General features: G+C 39.5%; 1 protein-coding gene across 1 annotated transcript in view; it reads right to left on the bottom strand.

Moving 5' to 3' along the window:
* Nucleotides 1-1,039: 1,039 nt before the first annotated feature.
* The window catches only part of znf407 (zinc finger protein 407), a 152,314-nt gene continuing 135,381 nt past the window's right edge, over nt 1,040-17,972 (bottom strand). The window contains exon 10 of the mRNA XM_082552495.1: nt 1,040-2,691. Coding sequence (XP_082408621.1) covers nt 1,838-2,691 — 854 coding nt within the window. The 3' untranslated portion in view covers nt 1,040-1,837. The remainder of the gene's footprint in view (nt 2,692-17,972) is intronic.

The following is a 17,972-nucleotide window of genomic DNA, read 5'->3' as shown; positions in this document are numbered from 1 at the left end:
CTTCAAAATTCATTATTTAAAGCAGCGCTGCTCAACCTTGGCATCAGGAGCCCACTGAGAGGTCACAAAAGAAGTCGCACATACTGCTGTTGTTGTGACATGACTCTTGAATAACACATATTTGGAAGCATTATAAAAACAAACTGTAAGTTCTATAAATGTGAGGCATCTAAATGCTATCGGTGCATTCTCACCACTCAGTGGGTGTTGACAAACCTTGGCTCTCACAGGCACGTATGGTTGCTCACACAGAGAACGTGACCTCCGTTAAATGCGCCCATCTCCGCTGAATAGAAGGAAGAAGAGCATGAAAAGACTGTGCGAGCTTATAAATGCAACATGAGGCTGGGAGCAGGAGACAAAGACAGGCTGAAAGGCAGACAGGTGTTATGTGAAATTACAGGCTCCCTTCTCTCTGTGTGGCTGTGGATTTCACCGCTCTTTCACTTCTCCCTGGCCTCACCTCTCTCAACATCCATCTGTAATGCTCTCATTTTTCCTGCCCACTCCTCCACCACTTTCTCCCTCTCAGCCCACCTTCTTGCTCTGCTCGCGCAGCGCGTGTGTGTTAAAGGGATGATCTTTTGATGCCCTCAGTGTGTACGAGTGCTTTCTCTCTACTTTCAGTGGTTGGCCATTGTGTTTGCAACCGTCACACCGCTCTCCCACTCACTCCATCAGAAACCAGGCTTGTGTAGGGGCCTAAATGAATATTGATTCTCCCTCCAGTGCTGAATAGTGCTGGGGGGGGGGAAGAGAAAAAAATGCAATGAACAGAATGGGCCTGATGGGGGGACGAGATGAGAGGATGGCGATTAGGATGATGGTGATCATGATGACGATAATGATAATGGTGATGATAATGACGGTGTTAGTGATCAGAAAGCTTGATGGGAACCATCAGTTGATGCATGTATGTGCATGTCGCCTGTACGATGCTGCTGCACTGTATGCACGATAGCATCGTGCTGCTGACATAACTATCAACAGCGCTAACTGCCAAGAAAACAAATGTGGGCACACTTGTTAAAAATTAGGCTCAATCTTTATTGTCAAAAATGAAACTGCACTCATGTTTTGTTTTTTTAAACAGGCCTTCCACACAATGAAGGACTGTCAAAAATCTAAAACATATAATTGTCATTGCTTTACTTTTCGCTACACAGAAAATATGTATAAGGTCTATTTGGGAAATCATTCATCGTATTACTGATTTGGAACTAATAGTACACACACACACACACACAAAGGATTTGAAGAAAAAGAAAAGATTGCTCACACAAATTAAATCACTGCGTTATCAAAAGAAAAAAAAAACATCTATTTTGCTACAGAAAAACTTTAGGTTGCAACATAAATGTACCACAAAGAAATCAAAAAGCAAGAAAAAAAACCTGTTAGCTCTGTTATAAATGAAAAGATAGACTTTCTTTATAATAACTTGTTTAACTCTTAGCACATTAGAAGCATTGTAAAAATATTTCATGACAATGTATACTCATTCATTTCCTTAAGTTGCATTAATTAATTAAAGCAGTGTTGGCGGCTGTGTGGATTGCAGGTTAGCTCACTTAGCACCAAAACCTTTTTTCCTTTACTGTCGCTTTGAATAAACGATGTTTAACCTGAGTTCAGTGTAGCCCAAGAGAAGATGGTAGAAGTGATGTACGAAGTGAATGAAGCAGGGTGAAATTAAACAGAGACAATGCAGAACACAACATCTGGGCTAACGTGAGCTTTAACCTAGCTAAACAGGGGAAGTGAAATAAAATGCCCAATGTGAATCTTTCAGGGATGTCTCTCTCCTCTACCCTTCCAGGACAATACTGCGAGCAGCTCAATCCAGGTACACCACTATCTCTTCTCCTGTCTGCTGCTCCGCCTGGTGCACCTCCCCGTCACCTGTCCCGGCCTCTCCATACACTTCTCCCTCCACCTGTAAGGTGCAGTTGTCCAGCTCAGTCACAATGTAGTGCGTGCCCTCATCATTGACGATGACCTGGGTCAGGCCTTCCTTCATCATCTGGGACGCGGCGAGTTGCAGCACTTCCTGCATGTCCTCCTGGCCGGTCCCCTGGATGACCTGCACCTGCTCCTCCCCCTCCTGCTTCCCCTCCCCCTGCACTTCACTCTGCACAGCCTCAGCTATCTCTGGGGTCAAGACCTCATGAACGATGGCTGCCTCTCCTTGTATTTCCTCCTGATGGCCCATTTCGCTGACTGCGCTGAGCAGAGCATCGAGAGCTGTGGAGGACTCTGAGACAATGTGACTTTGTCCACCAGCAGCTGCGACTGCTACCCCTCCTCTGGCCACAGCCTGAAACTCCTTTCTGGCCTCCCCTGACTCCAAGACCACGTACTGGGTGCTGCCTCCAGCCAGGTGGGCTCCTGCGGATGCCACTTCCCTGCCCGAGGCTATGACTTGTCCGTCTTCAGTGATGTGGAGCACCTCGGCCACCTGGCCGGCCATGGCCAGCGTCTGCAGGGTGGCAGCGGCTGACTCCTCGAGGGTCTGGTCGATAGCTACCTCTCCGTCACCATAGCCCTGGATGATGATGACCTGTTGGATCTCGTCATGGCCCGATAACTCAGAAGAGTCTTTCCTGTGCAAAGGGGAGCCCATATCCTCTGCTTCCACAAATGTAGCCCCCTGGCCTTTCAGACGACACTCAAAGGACTTGGAAACGATACCTGGGAAACACAGTGATGCATTTCTTATTAGTTAATATGTTTGTTATAAGCAGCCAATAATGACATAAAGAAGCTCCATCTACCAGACTGCTAGAAATTAAAGAAGGAAAAAGGTGTCTGAGAGTGACTGCAACCTTCCTGTCATTCTAGCAGCCAGTATGACACAAAGGATCTTTTTGAGGCCCAATCACAGCATAAAAACATGAAAGTCATTTAGTGGCTAAATGGACAGGATCTCATTTAAAAGTGGCAAATGAGGAGTGCCAATTACTGTCTGTACCACACATGGCAATGCATATATTATTCTTTCTTTCCTATGTGTGTGTGCATCCATCACTGTGTAAAAAAAAGAGAGAGAGGAAAACTACATGGAAAGTTGACATAAAAGGTGATGTAACACTTCACGTATTTGTGTCACTTAATGCATGAAAGGAGACAGAATATGGAGATATTCTTCTGGCGGGAGAGTGCGGTGAGATACGGCTGGTGCTAATTGAGCCACACTGTGCCCTCTCAGATCACAGGTTGCCATGGCGTTTCCAAGGTGATAGGAACAGTGTTAGAAATGCCATTGTTTAAACAGCGCCTGGCTTAGACACTTGTAGACTAATCTATGCAGAAAAATAGGAATTTGAGAGAGTGAAAAAGGGACTCTCACACCTAGGTTGCTGAGTGCAGATGAACTTACTGTAAAATAACTGTAAAAAAACAAACAAACATACATTGTCATTTCAAATGTACATTGGTTTTACAAACACCATAGGAAAGACTTTCCTAACTTCTTAGGAAATAAAACTGTACTTTTTTTTCTTCTCCTTCCTTTCTTTCTAAAGTTTCTAAAATGCTAACATTGGAGGTACAAGGTTTACACCCAAGGGCAACACACAAGATCATACAGATCTCACAGTACATAAAGGAAAAAACTCATCAATCATTGATATTCCTATCTACAGCTAACATTTAATGTCCTCCACTCACAGGGTGGACAATGTGATCAGAAAGTCAGAGTTATGCCACAAACAGCTTCTGACCCAATGGTGCCACGTCCTCCTCAAACACGACCAGAAACACATTCGTTTTAACTCCCACACTTACTAGCCAAATAGAAAATGACCATTCATTCTTTGGTGACAGCAAAACAGATAATACTGCAAAGGTGCTTTTGGAATAAACAACATTTTACACAGCTGTAGGTGAATGAAAGGAAACAGAAAACCCTTTATGTATTACAACTGCTTCTGACAAAAGAGTGAACTATTAAGGCTTAGATGGATAGAGCAGAAAATTCTACTTGGAGGCGACAAAGTTAAAGATTTTTAATACAGTCTGGCCTTTTCTAGCAACTAAGTAGCAACCTCAAGGGCAAAAGAAATTTACTCATTCTAAAAAAGCCACTTCAGAATGGCCCCAGGATTGTCTGAAGCAAGGCTTACGTGGCCAGTCGAGGAACTGCAGCATGCTTTGGTTTCAGTTTTTAGTCCTGAAGGTTGCTGCTTGGTTGCCAAAAATGTATCCAGATATTGTTAAAACTCCCAACTTCATAGAATAAATTGTTTAGAGCCTGGTCTCTGCAGCTGTAGCTACTAGCTTTCTGTAAGACCTTGCCACAAGTCACTTAAACAAAACCTCTCAAGTGTATTTAGAGTCTTGCTGCCTTTTTGAGTATTTTTAATTGTTCAACAAGTAACACAGCTTTCTGTGTCACTCAGCGCACCACCGACAAATCTGAGCTCCAATTAGAAATTGTGAAATTCTAATAAACAAGTTTTTTGTTTCTTAGCGTTAATTATCAAGTGTCTCTTTTTTGGACACACATAGACAGGTTTGCTAGCGTTAGCGGATAACTTAGTGCTTCACCCCTTTTTTAAGAGTCAACTATATGGTCACGCCTGGCTCTGGTGGCAACCAAAAATACCAAAATCAAGGCTTTAAAACAGACAATAAACCATGGCTAAGTGGATCTTTTATATATAGTCTATGCTGGCAACACAGCTTTGATTAATTCCGTTGTTTTCATTCTAATTCTGTTGTTTGTTTTAAACTTCCATTGTTTTCATTCAAATTCTGTTGTTTTCATTCAAATTCTTTTCTTTTCATTCTAATTCCATTGTTTTGATTCAAATTCTGGTCTGTTCATTCTAATTCTGTTGTTTTCATTCAAATTCTTTTCTTTTCATTCTAATTCCATTGTTTTGATTCAAATTCTGGTCTGTTCATTCTAATTCTGTTGTTTTCATTCAAAATTCTATTCATTTCATTCTAATTCCGTTCATTTCATTGAAATTCCGTTGTTTTCATTCAAATGCTGTTGTTTTCATTCTAATTCCGTTGTTTTCATTCAAATGCTGTTGTTTTCATTCTAATTCAGTCGTTTTCATTCAAATTCCATTGTTTTCATTCAAATTCCATTGTTTGTTCTCAAATTCTGTTGTTTTCATTCAAATTCCATTGTTTGTTCTCAAATTCTGTTGTTTTCATTCAAATTCCGTCATTTTCATTCAAATTCCATTGTTTTCATTCAAATTCCATTGTTTGTTCTCAAATTCTGTTGTTTTCATTCAAATTCCATTGTTTGTTCTCAAATTCTGTTGTTTTCATTCAAATTCCGTCGTTTTCATTCAAATTCCATTGTTTGTTCTCAAATTCTGTTGTTTTCATTCAAATTCCATTGTTTGTTCTCAAATTCTGTTGTTTTCATTCAAATTCTGTCGTTTTCATTTTAATTCCGTTGTTTTCATTTTAATTCCGTTGTTTTCATTGTAATTCTGTTGTTTTCATTCAAATTCCGTTGTTTTCATTGTAATTCTGTTGTTTTCATTCAAATTCCGTTGTTTTCATTGTAATTCTGTTGTTTTCATTTTAATTCTGTCGTTTTCATTTTAATTCTACTCTTTTTATGTAAATTCTATTGTTTCTTTTAGAATTCTGTTGCTTTCATTCTAACTCTGTTCTGTACATTCTAACTCCGTTGTTTTCATTCAAATTCCGTTGTTTGTTCTCAAATTCTGTTGTTTTCATTCAAATTCCGTCGTTTTCATTCAAATTCCGTTGTTTGTTTTCAAATTCCGTTGTTTTCGTTCAAATTCTGTTGTTTTCATTCAAATTCTTTGGTTTTTGATCAAATTCTGTTGTTTTCATTTAAATTCGGTCGTTTTCATTTTAATTCCGTTGTTTTCATTCAAATTCTTTTCTTTTTATTCAAATTCCATTGTTTTCATTCAAATTCCGTTGTTTTCATTCAAATTCTGTTCTTTTCATTCTAATTCCATTGTTTTGATTCAAATTCTGGTCTGTTTATTCTAATTCCGTTGTTTTCATTCAAATTCTATTCATTTCATTCTAATTCCGTTCATTTCATTGAAATTCCGTTGTTTTCATTCAAATGCTGTTGTTTTCATTCTAATTCCGTCGTTTTCATTCAAATTCCGTTGTTTTCATTCAAATTCCATTGTTTTCATTCAAATTCCATTGTTTGTTCTCAAATTCTGTTGTTTTCATTCAAATTCCATTGTTTGTTCTCAAATTCTGTTGTTTTCATTCAAATTCCGTCGTTTTCATTCAAATTCCGTCGTTTTCATTCAAATTCCATTGTTTGTTCTCAAATTCTGTTGTTTTCATTCAAATTCCATTGTTTGTTCTCAAATTCTGTTGTTTTCATTCAAATTCCGTCGTTTTCATTCAAATTCCATTGTTTGTTCTCAAATTCTGTTGTTTTCATTCAAATTCTGTCGTTTTCATTTTAATTCTGTAGTTTTCATTTTAATTCCGTTGTTTTCATTGTAATTCTGTTGTTTTCATTCAAATTCCGTTGTTTTCATTGTAATTCTGTTGTTTTCATTCAAATTCCGTTGTTTTCATTGTAATTCTACTCTTTTTATGTAAATTCTATTGTTTCTTTTAGAATTCTGTTGCTTTCATTCTAACTCTGTTCTGTACATTCTAACTCCGTTGTTTTCATTCAAATTCCGTTGTTTGTTTTCAAATTCCGTTGTTTTCGTTCAAATTCTGTTGTTTTCATTCAAATTCTTTGGTTTTTGATCAAATTCTGTTGTTTTCATTTAAATTCCGTTGTTTTCATTCTAATTCCGTTGTTTTCATTCAAATTCCGTTGTTTTCATTCAAATTCCGTTGTTTTCATTCAAATTCTGTTCTTTTCATTCTAATTCCATTGTTTTGATTCAAATTCTGGTCTGTTTATTCTAATTCCGTTGTTTTCATTCTAATTCTGTTCATTTCATTGAAATTCCGTTGTTTTCATTCAAATGCTGTTGTTTTTATTCTAATTCCGTCGTTTTCATGCAAATTCCATTGTTTTCATTTAAATTCCATTGTTTGTTCTCAAATACTGTTGTTTTCATTCAAATTCCGTGGTTTTCATTGTAATTCTGTTGTTTTCATGCAAATTCTTTTATTTTTGATCAAATTCTGTTCTTTTCATTCAAATTCCGTCGTTTTCCTTCAAATTCCATTGTTTTCATTAAAATTCCATTGTTTGTTCTCTAATTCTGTTGTTTTCATTCAAATTCCGTCGTTTTCATTCAAATTCTGTTCTTTTCATTCTAATTCCATTGTTTTGACTCAAATTCTGGTCTGTTCATTCTAATTCCGTTGTTTTCATTCAAATGCTGTTGTTTTCATTCTAATTCTACTCTTTTATTCCAATTCTATTGTTTGTTTTAGAATTCTTTTGCTGTCATTCAAACTCTGTTCTATACATTCTAATTCTGTTGTTTTCATTCAAATTCCGTTGTTTTTGTTCAAATTCTGTTGTTTTCATGCAAATTCTTTCGTTTTTGATCAAATTCTGTTCTTTTCATTCAAATTCCATTGTTTTCATTTTAAGGCTTTATTATTATTAATAACCTTAGCTTTGCTGTAAGCTGTAAGATGCTAATGCTAATGACATGACAATGAATTAAAAAATGACTCTACACATAAAAGAAGAAAAGAAACTGATAATAGAGGACTGAAGAGGTAGTGTAACAGTTGAAGTGTAGATGGACAAGGTGATTTCTTTAAATCAAGATGTTTCCTCTCCACATGAAATGGTAACTTTAATGAAGAGGGCAATCAGACTGCAGCTTTGTTAAGAGGGAGCAGACTCTTCTCTTAGAAAGATATATAGTATACATTGTGCATTACAGCTTAAATACTCATAAGTAGAGTGTTCAACTCCCTGATTCTAACCCTCTTTATTCAGTCTCTCCTCTCATGTTTGAAGTGTCTTTCTAAATCTACCCTATACATCTATCTCATTACATATGCAGGTAAAGCTAACACTATGCATTTGTTTAAGGGCAAAACACGAAAAAAAAAAAAAGAAAAAATTATTGCGGCACTGCAGCACAGAGGCAACAAGTCTCTGTAGTAAATATCAATTCAGGCCCGGCTATTTGTAACCCAAGTGACAAGCGCTGTAGTTAGTGTGTGGAAGGAGTCAGTACTGTCAAAGGCAGCCAGAAGAAGGTGGCATTTTGAGCAGCAGAGGTTAGCTATTTACACAGAGCTACAGGGCCAGTGCTAACTGCCTACACCAAAATGCTTCGAGCTGAGAGGTCGGCCGGAGAGGACAATAACTCAGTGGCTGTTCAGTTTCTACCACTGCACCATAGAACCTGTTTGTAAGAGTGTGTGTGTGATTTTAGGAGAGAAAGAGCACATTAGTGTAGAAAATAATGAAGCTCGGGTGACTAAAGCTCAGTCTCTGCCAGTTTTTGTGTGAATCTCTAAGTTCACGTGTTGTTTATGTCAGCATTGTGGGTTAAGGTCAGGCTTTACCGATGTGTGTCTCTACCACATGCGCTCCTATTCCTATTTGTCTCTGCGTGTGCTTGCTGTGCTGCAAAAATGTGTTGGTGTTGTGCTGTGGGGGTGGCGAGGCTACGCGTTGCTAGTGTGTGTCACATTAGCCATGGGGTGCTGTCGGCGGGGCCCAGCGGCGGCCCGCTGAGGTTTATGGAGTGTCACTCAGTCGCCGCAGCCGTGAATCAAGTTAATGTTGCAGATCCCATCTCTTCAGTTGTCCTGCGCTCCCGGTGGAAGAACAACATTTGAACAGCGTGATTTGGCCCCGGCGAGAGGCTGATGCCTGTTTAATATGTGTTTTGAGTGTTCTGACTGACTGACTCCTTTAACAGGAAGAAGGAGAGAGGATGAGAGAAAGAGAGAGAGGTGCAGGCTGCTTTATTGGCTGTGATCTGAAACAAGATGGAGGCTCCCTGAGAAGAATAAAAGAACGGGAGGAGGAAAAGGATGCACAGACAGGTGATGATGTCACTCTCATTTCCAAAACGAAAGAAACAAAAAAACCTTGAGGTATGCTTTTAATGCTGATAATGAATTTGTACAGGGGATATAACACTGTATTTGAGGAAGCACTTTACTTCTTATATCAGATGACAGGGGTGATGGTGCTTTTACTGAACTATCAGATGACTAGTTTATAGAAGAATTTGCAAAGCAAACAGAAATATGGAAGAATCAGCGAGAAGAGCGCAGTGAACAGCATGATACATGTAAGGAAAATATGATCAGTATTAAATCAAAGGCCAATTTTCTAGTTTTCTTTCCAATTAATACCAGAAAGCACAGGGGATTGCCGGCACAACTACTTTTTGGGATCAGACCTGGCTGCACTGCTAGAATAGACTCATGCTCCCAAAAACTACCTGATAAAATTTGATGTCTGCTGCTAAGAAGCAACAGCACAATTTACAGGAAGTTATTTTAATGCCTGCAGTTGTTCACTGTTTGATTAACTGTTGGAGCATGATCAGAAAATAATCCAAGGAGGACACAACTGTGTGCACTGTATGGGGAGAAAAGTGCTGCAAAGGACTCTGGTCTCAGAACATGATAACTTTATATTAAATGAAACGCTACTGGAATTAAACATAACCTTATTCTGCTTGGGGGCTCCTCTGGAACCACTTCAATGACCATTTGGTGACCCTCAGACCTCAGTTTGATAACCATTCAGTGACACTTTGTTCTAGACACTATTCTGTATGTAAGCATCAGTGCAGAAGCCTCACACACACGGTGTGTGGTACAGATGTGATTATTGATCAGCGGATCAATGTGCTGGCCAGCGGTGGGGGCCCAGGGGCTCTAAGTGGCATTACTTTAGCTCGGAGAGGCCGCCAAGGGAACGGTCAGACAGCACTTACCAGCAGTTAGAGAAATTAACCTTAACACTGAGACACCAGCACACACACAATCAATTACATTCACGGTAACACAGGTCAGGGTGCTGTGAATATAAGCTTACTCGCACATACACATACAATCAGGGGAGAGCACAGTGTGAGTCTTGTTATATTCATCAGGACGTTGCAGTAGTCAGAATCCTTAACTCAAATTTGTACCCCTCACTTTAACCTGGAAGTAACCAAGAGCAAGTCCTGAGTGGTTGCTGACAGTACAGAAGACAAAGAAATCAACCTGAATAGACACCACAGCGAGCAAAGTCAATTATACGGTATCAAACTATAACACAAGAAAGGGAAAAAAAGGCTCACCAAATCAATTACAAGGTCAATAACAGGACCATGAAAAAGCCAGCTTATTTTTGGAATTTTGCACAAAACCCTTTACAATCCTTTTACCAGGCGATTACCTTCAATTATAGATATGAAGCCAGCGCCTTAAAATGATGGAGACCCCTAAACCTGACACACTGTTGTTTGTGGAGGGATTTTTACAGATGAGGTGGTTTGTGAGAGTGTATGTGTGTCCGTTTGTGTCAGAAGCCTTTGAAGGTGACACTGTTAAGTAGATAAAGCATCACTTCTGGGTGGATCCAGGTCACCGAGGATGGCCTGCATATGATGATGTTCAGAGTGTGTCTGCATGGATGTCTGTGCACATGTGACTATTTTAATGCATATAAATGTATATTTGTGCGCACTCTATTTATTTTGGCTACATGATGGCAACATTTCTGTATTATCTACATACATTCATCCCCTCTATTCTTAAGTACTATGACTCTTCAACGCCCTGTTGGAAACTCTTTGAATTTGGCCAAAACACTCAAAGATGAAGGAATTAAACTTTAATGGTCAAAGCTCACGGAAATGTGACTTCATTAAACCGTGGCACTATATAACGAACTCACCCACTATGAATCACTTACTGGTCCTTAAAACCCTAATCTTAAAGCTTGCATTTGAAACCGAGACACCGCACGCTCATACAGTAGCATTATGACAGTTACAAGCAGGCCTGTCCTAAGGCACATCCTACGTTCTTCCTTTTTTTTTTTTTTTGCTGGAAATCACAATTTACAGCATTAACATCATGTTTTTTAATAATAGTATTTACTTTGGTCATATATAAAGTGGGCAGTAGGCTCATTTTCCCTTAGATGTCTTCATATTCTGATTTCATTTTACAACCAGAGGAGTCGACCCCTGCTGGTCATTAGAGACAATGCAGCTTTAAAGAAGATATGTCCATCCTTTATATAAGGTCCATGCACAAAAGATATTTGGCTTTAACTTAAGAATCCATAAATCCTTTAAATATAGATATATTTCGCACAGAAATCTAGTAGTGGCATGGTGGTTATATCATTTTTTTGTAAAACATATTTCATGCCATTGTATGCACCTGCATTTTCCTTGTTTACATTTTTTTAAAATGCATTTTAATATATTTAATCTTAATTTTAAAAACACACACACATATATGCTACTTTTGTCTTGAGTTTTATACTTTCTGAATGACTTTATTCACACACATGTTTCCTATGCATCTCTACATATGGGCAGGTGTGTGTTTGCGTGCCTGAGTGTGCGTGAACAAACTAGCAGGTCAGCCGAGGTCCAGCTAGCGATGACTCTACTTTGTCTGATAGGGACAGCCGTTACTGTCACCTTTAGAAATGCTATGAATCAATGCCAAGGAGGGACAGGCCAGCAGACCAAAAAACAACCAATTATACAGCATCCAGATTGACACTGGGTGGACAGGGCAGAGAGAGAGAGAGAGATGGAGGCACACTGAACTCACTCCAAGGACGAATAAACACAAGAGAATGAGGCCACAGACTGACAGGGGACCTTCTGGGCTGTAACACCAATACAGTGACTTTGAGGGCCAATGTGAATCCATCAGTGACTAGGTGGACCTTAAAGAAAATGTTTAATGCTTTTTTCATAATTAATCGTGACAGAAATGAATGACTACATTGATATTTACTATTGTATTTTCTCCAGCCCACTAAAGTTTTGTTTTATGTGCTCTCTATTGTGTTCCCTTCTTCCTGTGAAAGGTTAAGTGTTTTTTTTTATAGATTACAGGCTGCTTTTACTTTCATTGTTTTAAATGTTCCGAGACTGAGAAGAGCTTAGCTCTGGCAGGAGAGCTGTAAATAACCACAATTATTCTTTTCATGTTTTCCCCTCTGTCTGCCCATTTTGTCCTGTGGACTATGGAAGGGTAAGCAGATCAATCAATCAACAAACATCAAAAATCTGAAAATCATAACTACAGATTTTTGTGAGCTTGCAATTTCAAACAATGGCTTGAAGACAAAAAAACACCTCAAAACTAAAACAACACAATAAAAACAGAAAAAATGTGGATGTTTGCTAATGTATTACACTTCTTCCCACACACGCAACAGAACAAACATTCAAAATAGTTGTATTTTCAGAACATATACTAAATGTCAGCCACATATAATCAAGGACTTGGAATCCACTGTAGAAAAGCATCAAAGTGTCGTCTTATTTTCTCTCAAGAAATTCAAGAAACCGCCCACAATTTTCCAGCATTTTCTAATTGCTTCTTCAACTGGGGTCGTGGGGGGCTGAATATCCCAGCTGACAGACTGAAAGGCAGTGTACACCCTCGACATGTAACACAGAGAGACAAGCAACCTTAAAAAAAGGGACAAAGCAGCAGATTTGAACCCAGAACTTTCTTGCTGTGAGGCAACATGGCACCACTTTGCCACCCAAGTAGCAACCCCCAGGGCTGAAAAATGAAGCCGGTTGCTTCATTTTCTCTTGTCCCCCAGCATAACAACTCTATGTGAAGTGTTTTTTAAAGTTTTTTATTCCAAGCTGTTTTGGATTTTGTTAAGACTAAAGCTCCACAGCTCTCTGAAACTGACATATGGCCACTTGAGGACATTTCAGGTGTTGGTTGTCTAGGTAACCCTCTAATTTAATTTACTAAAACATTATATGTCAGTCATGGTATCCTACACTCTCATTGGTAGTCACCTTATTCACTCGCTTAGAAGAGAAAAGTTTCTCTTAGGTCCCGCCCATTTTGCATCACTGGCGGTTTTTCCCACCGTTTGAAGTCGCTGAATGTCAGCCACCTGGTGTTTGGTTGCTACGCTGCTGTAGATCACTTTCCAGTGTGGAAGCAGCTTTAGGGGCGGGGATGCTTTGATTGACAGCTGTCACGATAAGGGCAGCTGTAGAAGCAGCTGTCTGCCAGGTCTCCCCTCTGCTAACAGACTGAACTGGGCCACATCGCGGTGTTAAAGCATCAGTGCCTTTTGAAGCATTTTTAATTACAGTAACTGACAAATAATGTGGTCTGCTGTCAAATACAACCTCACAGTCTGTGCTTCACTTCTGGTAAGTGAAACTTGTATATTTCATTAACCTGTTACTCAGCACCAAACAGTAAACTGGGTCAGTTTCACCCTGTTTATTGATGGAGCTTGCTAACCAAGTTAGCTCCCATTAGCTTTCTTGGTTAGCAATGCTATATGGCGGTTGCACAAACTCCAAATGCAGACTCTAGAAACCAATATTTTTTTTGATTAGGAACACAAGGAACATTTTACACTTTCATGTCTGACATGAAAGTGTAAAATAAATAACCAAAATTCTTTTAACTGCAATAACATCTAAAGCACTGAACAATGAAATATACTAGTCGAACAGCTGAGATTGAAAGGGTTCAAGAGGTGAGAAATACAAATGCACACACACACACACACACACACACACACACACACACAAACGGAGTATGTGGTCAGAAGAAACACAGGTTGGTGTCCTGCTCTCAGCTCTTTTTCTGCTGACAGAGGATGACCCAGTGTGAGTCTAATCTGCTCCACACTAACTCCATCTACTTCATGTCCCCCATGTGCCCCTGAAGGGAGAGGAGGGAGAGAAACAGAGGTGAAAAGTGAAAGAGTAAAAGCAAGAAGAAAAAAAAAGAAGACACAGCTTTATCTTTCTATTTCACCATTCAAAGAGCTGTTGGTGTCATGTAGTTAATGAGTTAGTTAAAGTCTGGTAAATAAGTGTTTATTTTCAGTTACAAAGTAGGTGTCATTAAATACATCTTTCGAAACAGGCTAGATTTTTATTTGAGCCAAAAAGATTTAAGAGCAAGTGCTAATTATGCTCTTTTATGTGCTATTTTAATTTCGGAAAGAATTTGCAAGAAACTATGGTAACAGTGCTTTGTTTGCACATTTTTCACTAGACAGGAAAAGTCACGTTCGGACACCTGCTTTTAGAAATTAGGCGAAAACTGTTAAACATTTAAAAACTTAATGAACCACAACAGAAGGAAAAAAATGGCCTTACAGAAGAATAAATAAGTAATAAATGACAGTGCTGTCAGTTAATAGGTGACCTGGGCAAGCGGCTATCATTAGATGTTTCAAGAAAAACCGGCACTAATCACTTCCTGGAAGACCAGATGCAGAGGACTTTCAAAATAATAAGTGCAAATACAAAGGTTTCGTTAGCCAGTACAGTTGATGCAGGATGCACTGGCTCACAGGAAAGTCCCTCCACAAGATCAATGGTATGCTTTACATCACAACATGAGCATCATGTACCACAAAACACGGGCTGCTGAGGATTCATCTGGTTGGCTGCAGATGAAAAAAAGAAAAAGAAAAGCAAATGTGTGGGAGGTTGATACAGCCGCACAAAGTGAGGCCTGATCAACCTCAGCAGGGTTGTCAGTGAGAGGGCGTCTGGTGCTGAAAGGCCTGAAACACCTGATGACTGCAGGTTACATCACTGATTATGTGGCCTAGAAAAGCATCAGAAGATACATCATTTCAACTTTAAAAATGAGTGCCGGTTATTTCCCTGATGCTGTAAATCACAGCTATTTGCACTCTGCAGATGAAGGTCAGAAATGATCACAGTGTGATGGCCAGATGCGAGTAGCAAAGAATGAAACAGAATAGAGCGAGGAGGCGCGTAAAGAGCCCCATCCAAGAATCCAAGAGGGGCGGTTGACATATGAAACAATAACAAAGATCATAACACTTTTTCTTTCCCATATTCCCCCTCCTTCCCTCCTCTCGCTCTCCCCCATTAGAACTTCCTTCTATTCCTCTGTCCTGTTTCCTTCTTCTAACTCTCTCTCGTCTTTCTCTCAAAAGCTCTGGAGGTGGACCTTTGATTGCTTCTTTAATTAGCAATGTCAGACGGCTCTGTGGATTTACTGGGGATGTCGAACTTCTGCAGATAATTGCATGCCTTTCCCTTTCTCTTTTGCTACCTCCCTCCCTCCCATCCTCCATCCATCCCTCTGCAGTCCTTTCACTATGTCCCCCTATCTATCCCTCTCACTCACTCTCCTATGATTTAATGATTAATTATGGATGTGAGTTTGAGAATAAAAGCTTTTTCACTAATCAAAATGAAATTTTCCCCCCATTCTGGTAATTACAGTGTGAAGATGATGTTGCTGATGTCTTTTTGTTGCCAAGGCCTGAACTGCGCAGTGATCTGAGGTCCGTCAAGGCGGATGAAGTGAATAATCGCAACATAATGGCTTGCTTCAAAATTTCTAAAATAAACTGGGTGGAGAAATGAAGTCAAAGTGGTCTCGATTGGATTGAGGGAGAAAGGGAATAAACAAAGAGACAGAAGCAGAATGCTTTAGAAAATCTTAGTACAGAGGCCCAGAAAGGGAAACAAAGTGAAGCCTAAATCTTCAAGCTTGACAACAGCCATCAGTCATTCAGGAATTATTGTCTTTGTCCAAAAGCTCTAGTTTAAAAATGCAATTAGAGTTGCAGCTCACAAACATTTTCTTTACCAAACTGCAGAGCATTTAAACTAAGAGTGTGTGAAATGTGGGAAAATAATCAAATATGTCCAAGGTGGTATTATTCATATTTATGTTAGCTGAAAGGATTGGCTGGTTAACTGTCTAAATCAGCGGTCCCCAACCCCCGGGCCTCGGACCCGTATCGGTCCGTGAGTCGTTTGGTACCGGGAGAGTTGAGGCTCAGGTGTGAAATGTATGGTTTTCAGGGTTTTTAATCGGTTTTCAGCGTTATTTTGTTATCGTTTTTATCATTAACTCTGTTTTCCTTGGTCTTTTCACGTGTGTTATGAATAAATCTTCTTTTTTTCGGTACCGGTACTAGTTTTATTTTGTTGTATTTATCCGCGACACCTTAAAGGCCGGTCCGTGAAAATAATGTCGGGCATAAACCGGTCCGTGGCGCAAAAAAGGTTGGAGACCGCTCGTCTAAATGACAGAAAATGACATAGTAACATCTGTACAAAGATAGTAATCAATTTCAGACAAAGCTGCTAAACAATGTAGCAGCTTCTCATTTGTAAGGGTTTGGTGGTGGTTTCTTATTACAGTGTGTTCATGTGCAACATCTGATTTAATGGCACAATTACCACCATCAACCAACTTCACAATAATGAAGAAAATTAGTATCAAACAAAATATACTGTAGATACTGGAAATCAGCTATTGTGACACCAAAAGCACGCAAAGGAGCAACAACACAACAAGTGCTGCAAATAAGCAATGATGGAAATACAGCACATTAGAACTGTATTGCCATTTCATGAAGTATAATAAGAGAAGGTCAAGCTTGGCAAAGTACCAAAAAACACTGGATCCTGGCAAGTCACAGACCAAGGTGTATCACGATGACAGATTTAAATGAGGAGGAAATTCATACAGTAATGCTTTGCTGAACACAGAGCTGATTTTCACTTTATACAAACAGTCCAGTGGCATGTCATCTTTGGTTGAAGTAACAGTTTAGCCACCTTCTTATTTACTAGAACATCACTGATGCCAGCTAATTCAAAGCCTGGCCATCCACACAGTATATCAACACAGAATATAGTATGACAAGCCCTTATTGTTCCCTATTCAGTGACTCATACGCGACCACAACACACACTCTCAGGCACACAGGTCTGTTTAGCTTAGTTTCCGATCCTCCCTGCCATATTTACTGGGTATTTACCTAACAGAGGCAGGCTGGAGATATTTATCGTCCTGATGGCTCTATATATAGGGCTGAGGAGCTCGGTGAGAGGAGAGGCAGGCGCAGTGGGAGGTTGCTTCTCTAATCTCCATCTCCAGGCTGACAGGCCTGAGAAGGCCCTAATGAATGGCTCTTTTCATCTACACGCCTGTGTGTATGTGACAGTATAAATATTTAGCAATATTGGAGTCAGCTCGTGATTTTACACAGATGGAGTGATTGATGGCTCAGCCCCCTGACGCATGCCAAAGACCATCCTGGAGATGTTATATAAACCACCACAGCCTCTCTCTCCCTCCATCATCATCTCCATCTCGTTCGTTCTCTATCTTTCACACTGCCTCCTCTGCTCTCCGCCTCCTTCCCAGCTTGTCTTCTCGCTGTCGATCCGCCCTCTGTGGCTCTGCCAATTTGCTTCACTGTTGAATTTCTATCATACACTGTGCTGTCTCTATGGAAGTAAGACAGGCTAAATCAGAGGAAAACAACCTGACAGGGAGAAAGCCTGGTATTGACACGTTACAGCATAAACCAGTTTAGTATTTTAAACTTTACAACAATTATTTCTCATAAAACTGAGTGCTGACTGGAGGCACATGTTAAGAACTTTCTCTGAGAACTTTAAGCATTTAGCAAAATATTTAGTGAGTTTACAAAATGATGCATTAAAGAGACACATTAAAAATGGTGTATATAGGCTCTGTAGACCAACTCCAAATACTTTGTATGTGAATTGCAAGACAAAATGAATTATTTTCTATATTCACATAAAGGTGCATAAACAGTATATATGTATGCACAAACATACAGAAATACATGCACACCATGCTGTCATTGGTGTCAGAGAGAACCAGACCAGAGCTACATTGTTTGAGCAATGTACACATTCTGTTGCCAGCATGCTACTGCAACTCTATGCAGAACCAGTCTGTGTGTGTGTGTGTGTGTGTGTGTAGCTTGTTTCAGCTATACTTCTGAGGACTGACTCAGGTTAAGGTTGGTTAGGGTTATATGTGTAGTGGTCTTGATAAGG

The sequence above is a fragment of the Aulonocara stuartgranti genome (assembly GCF_965226115.1).
Source record: "Aulonocara stuartgranti genome assembly, chromosome: 11".
NCBI classification, from domain to species: domain Eukaryota; kingdom Metazoa; phylum Chordata; class Actinopteri; order Cichliformes; family Cichlidae; genus Aulonocara; species Aulonocara stuartgranti.
The sequence above is the reverse complement of the archived record's forward strand: the minus strand, read 5'-3'. Positions and strand labels throughout refer to the sequence as shown.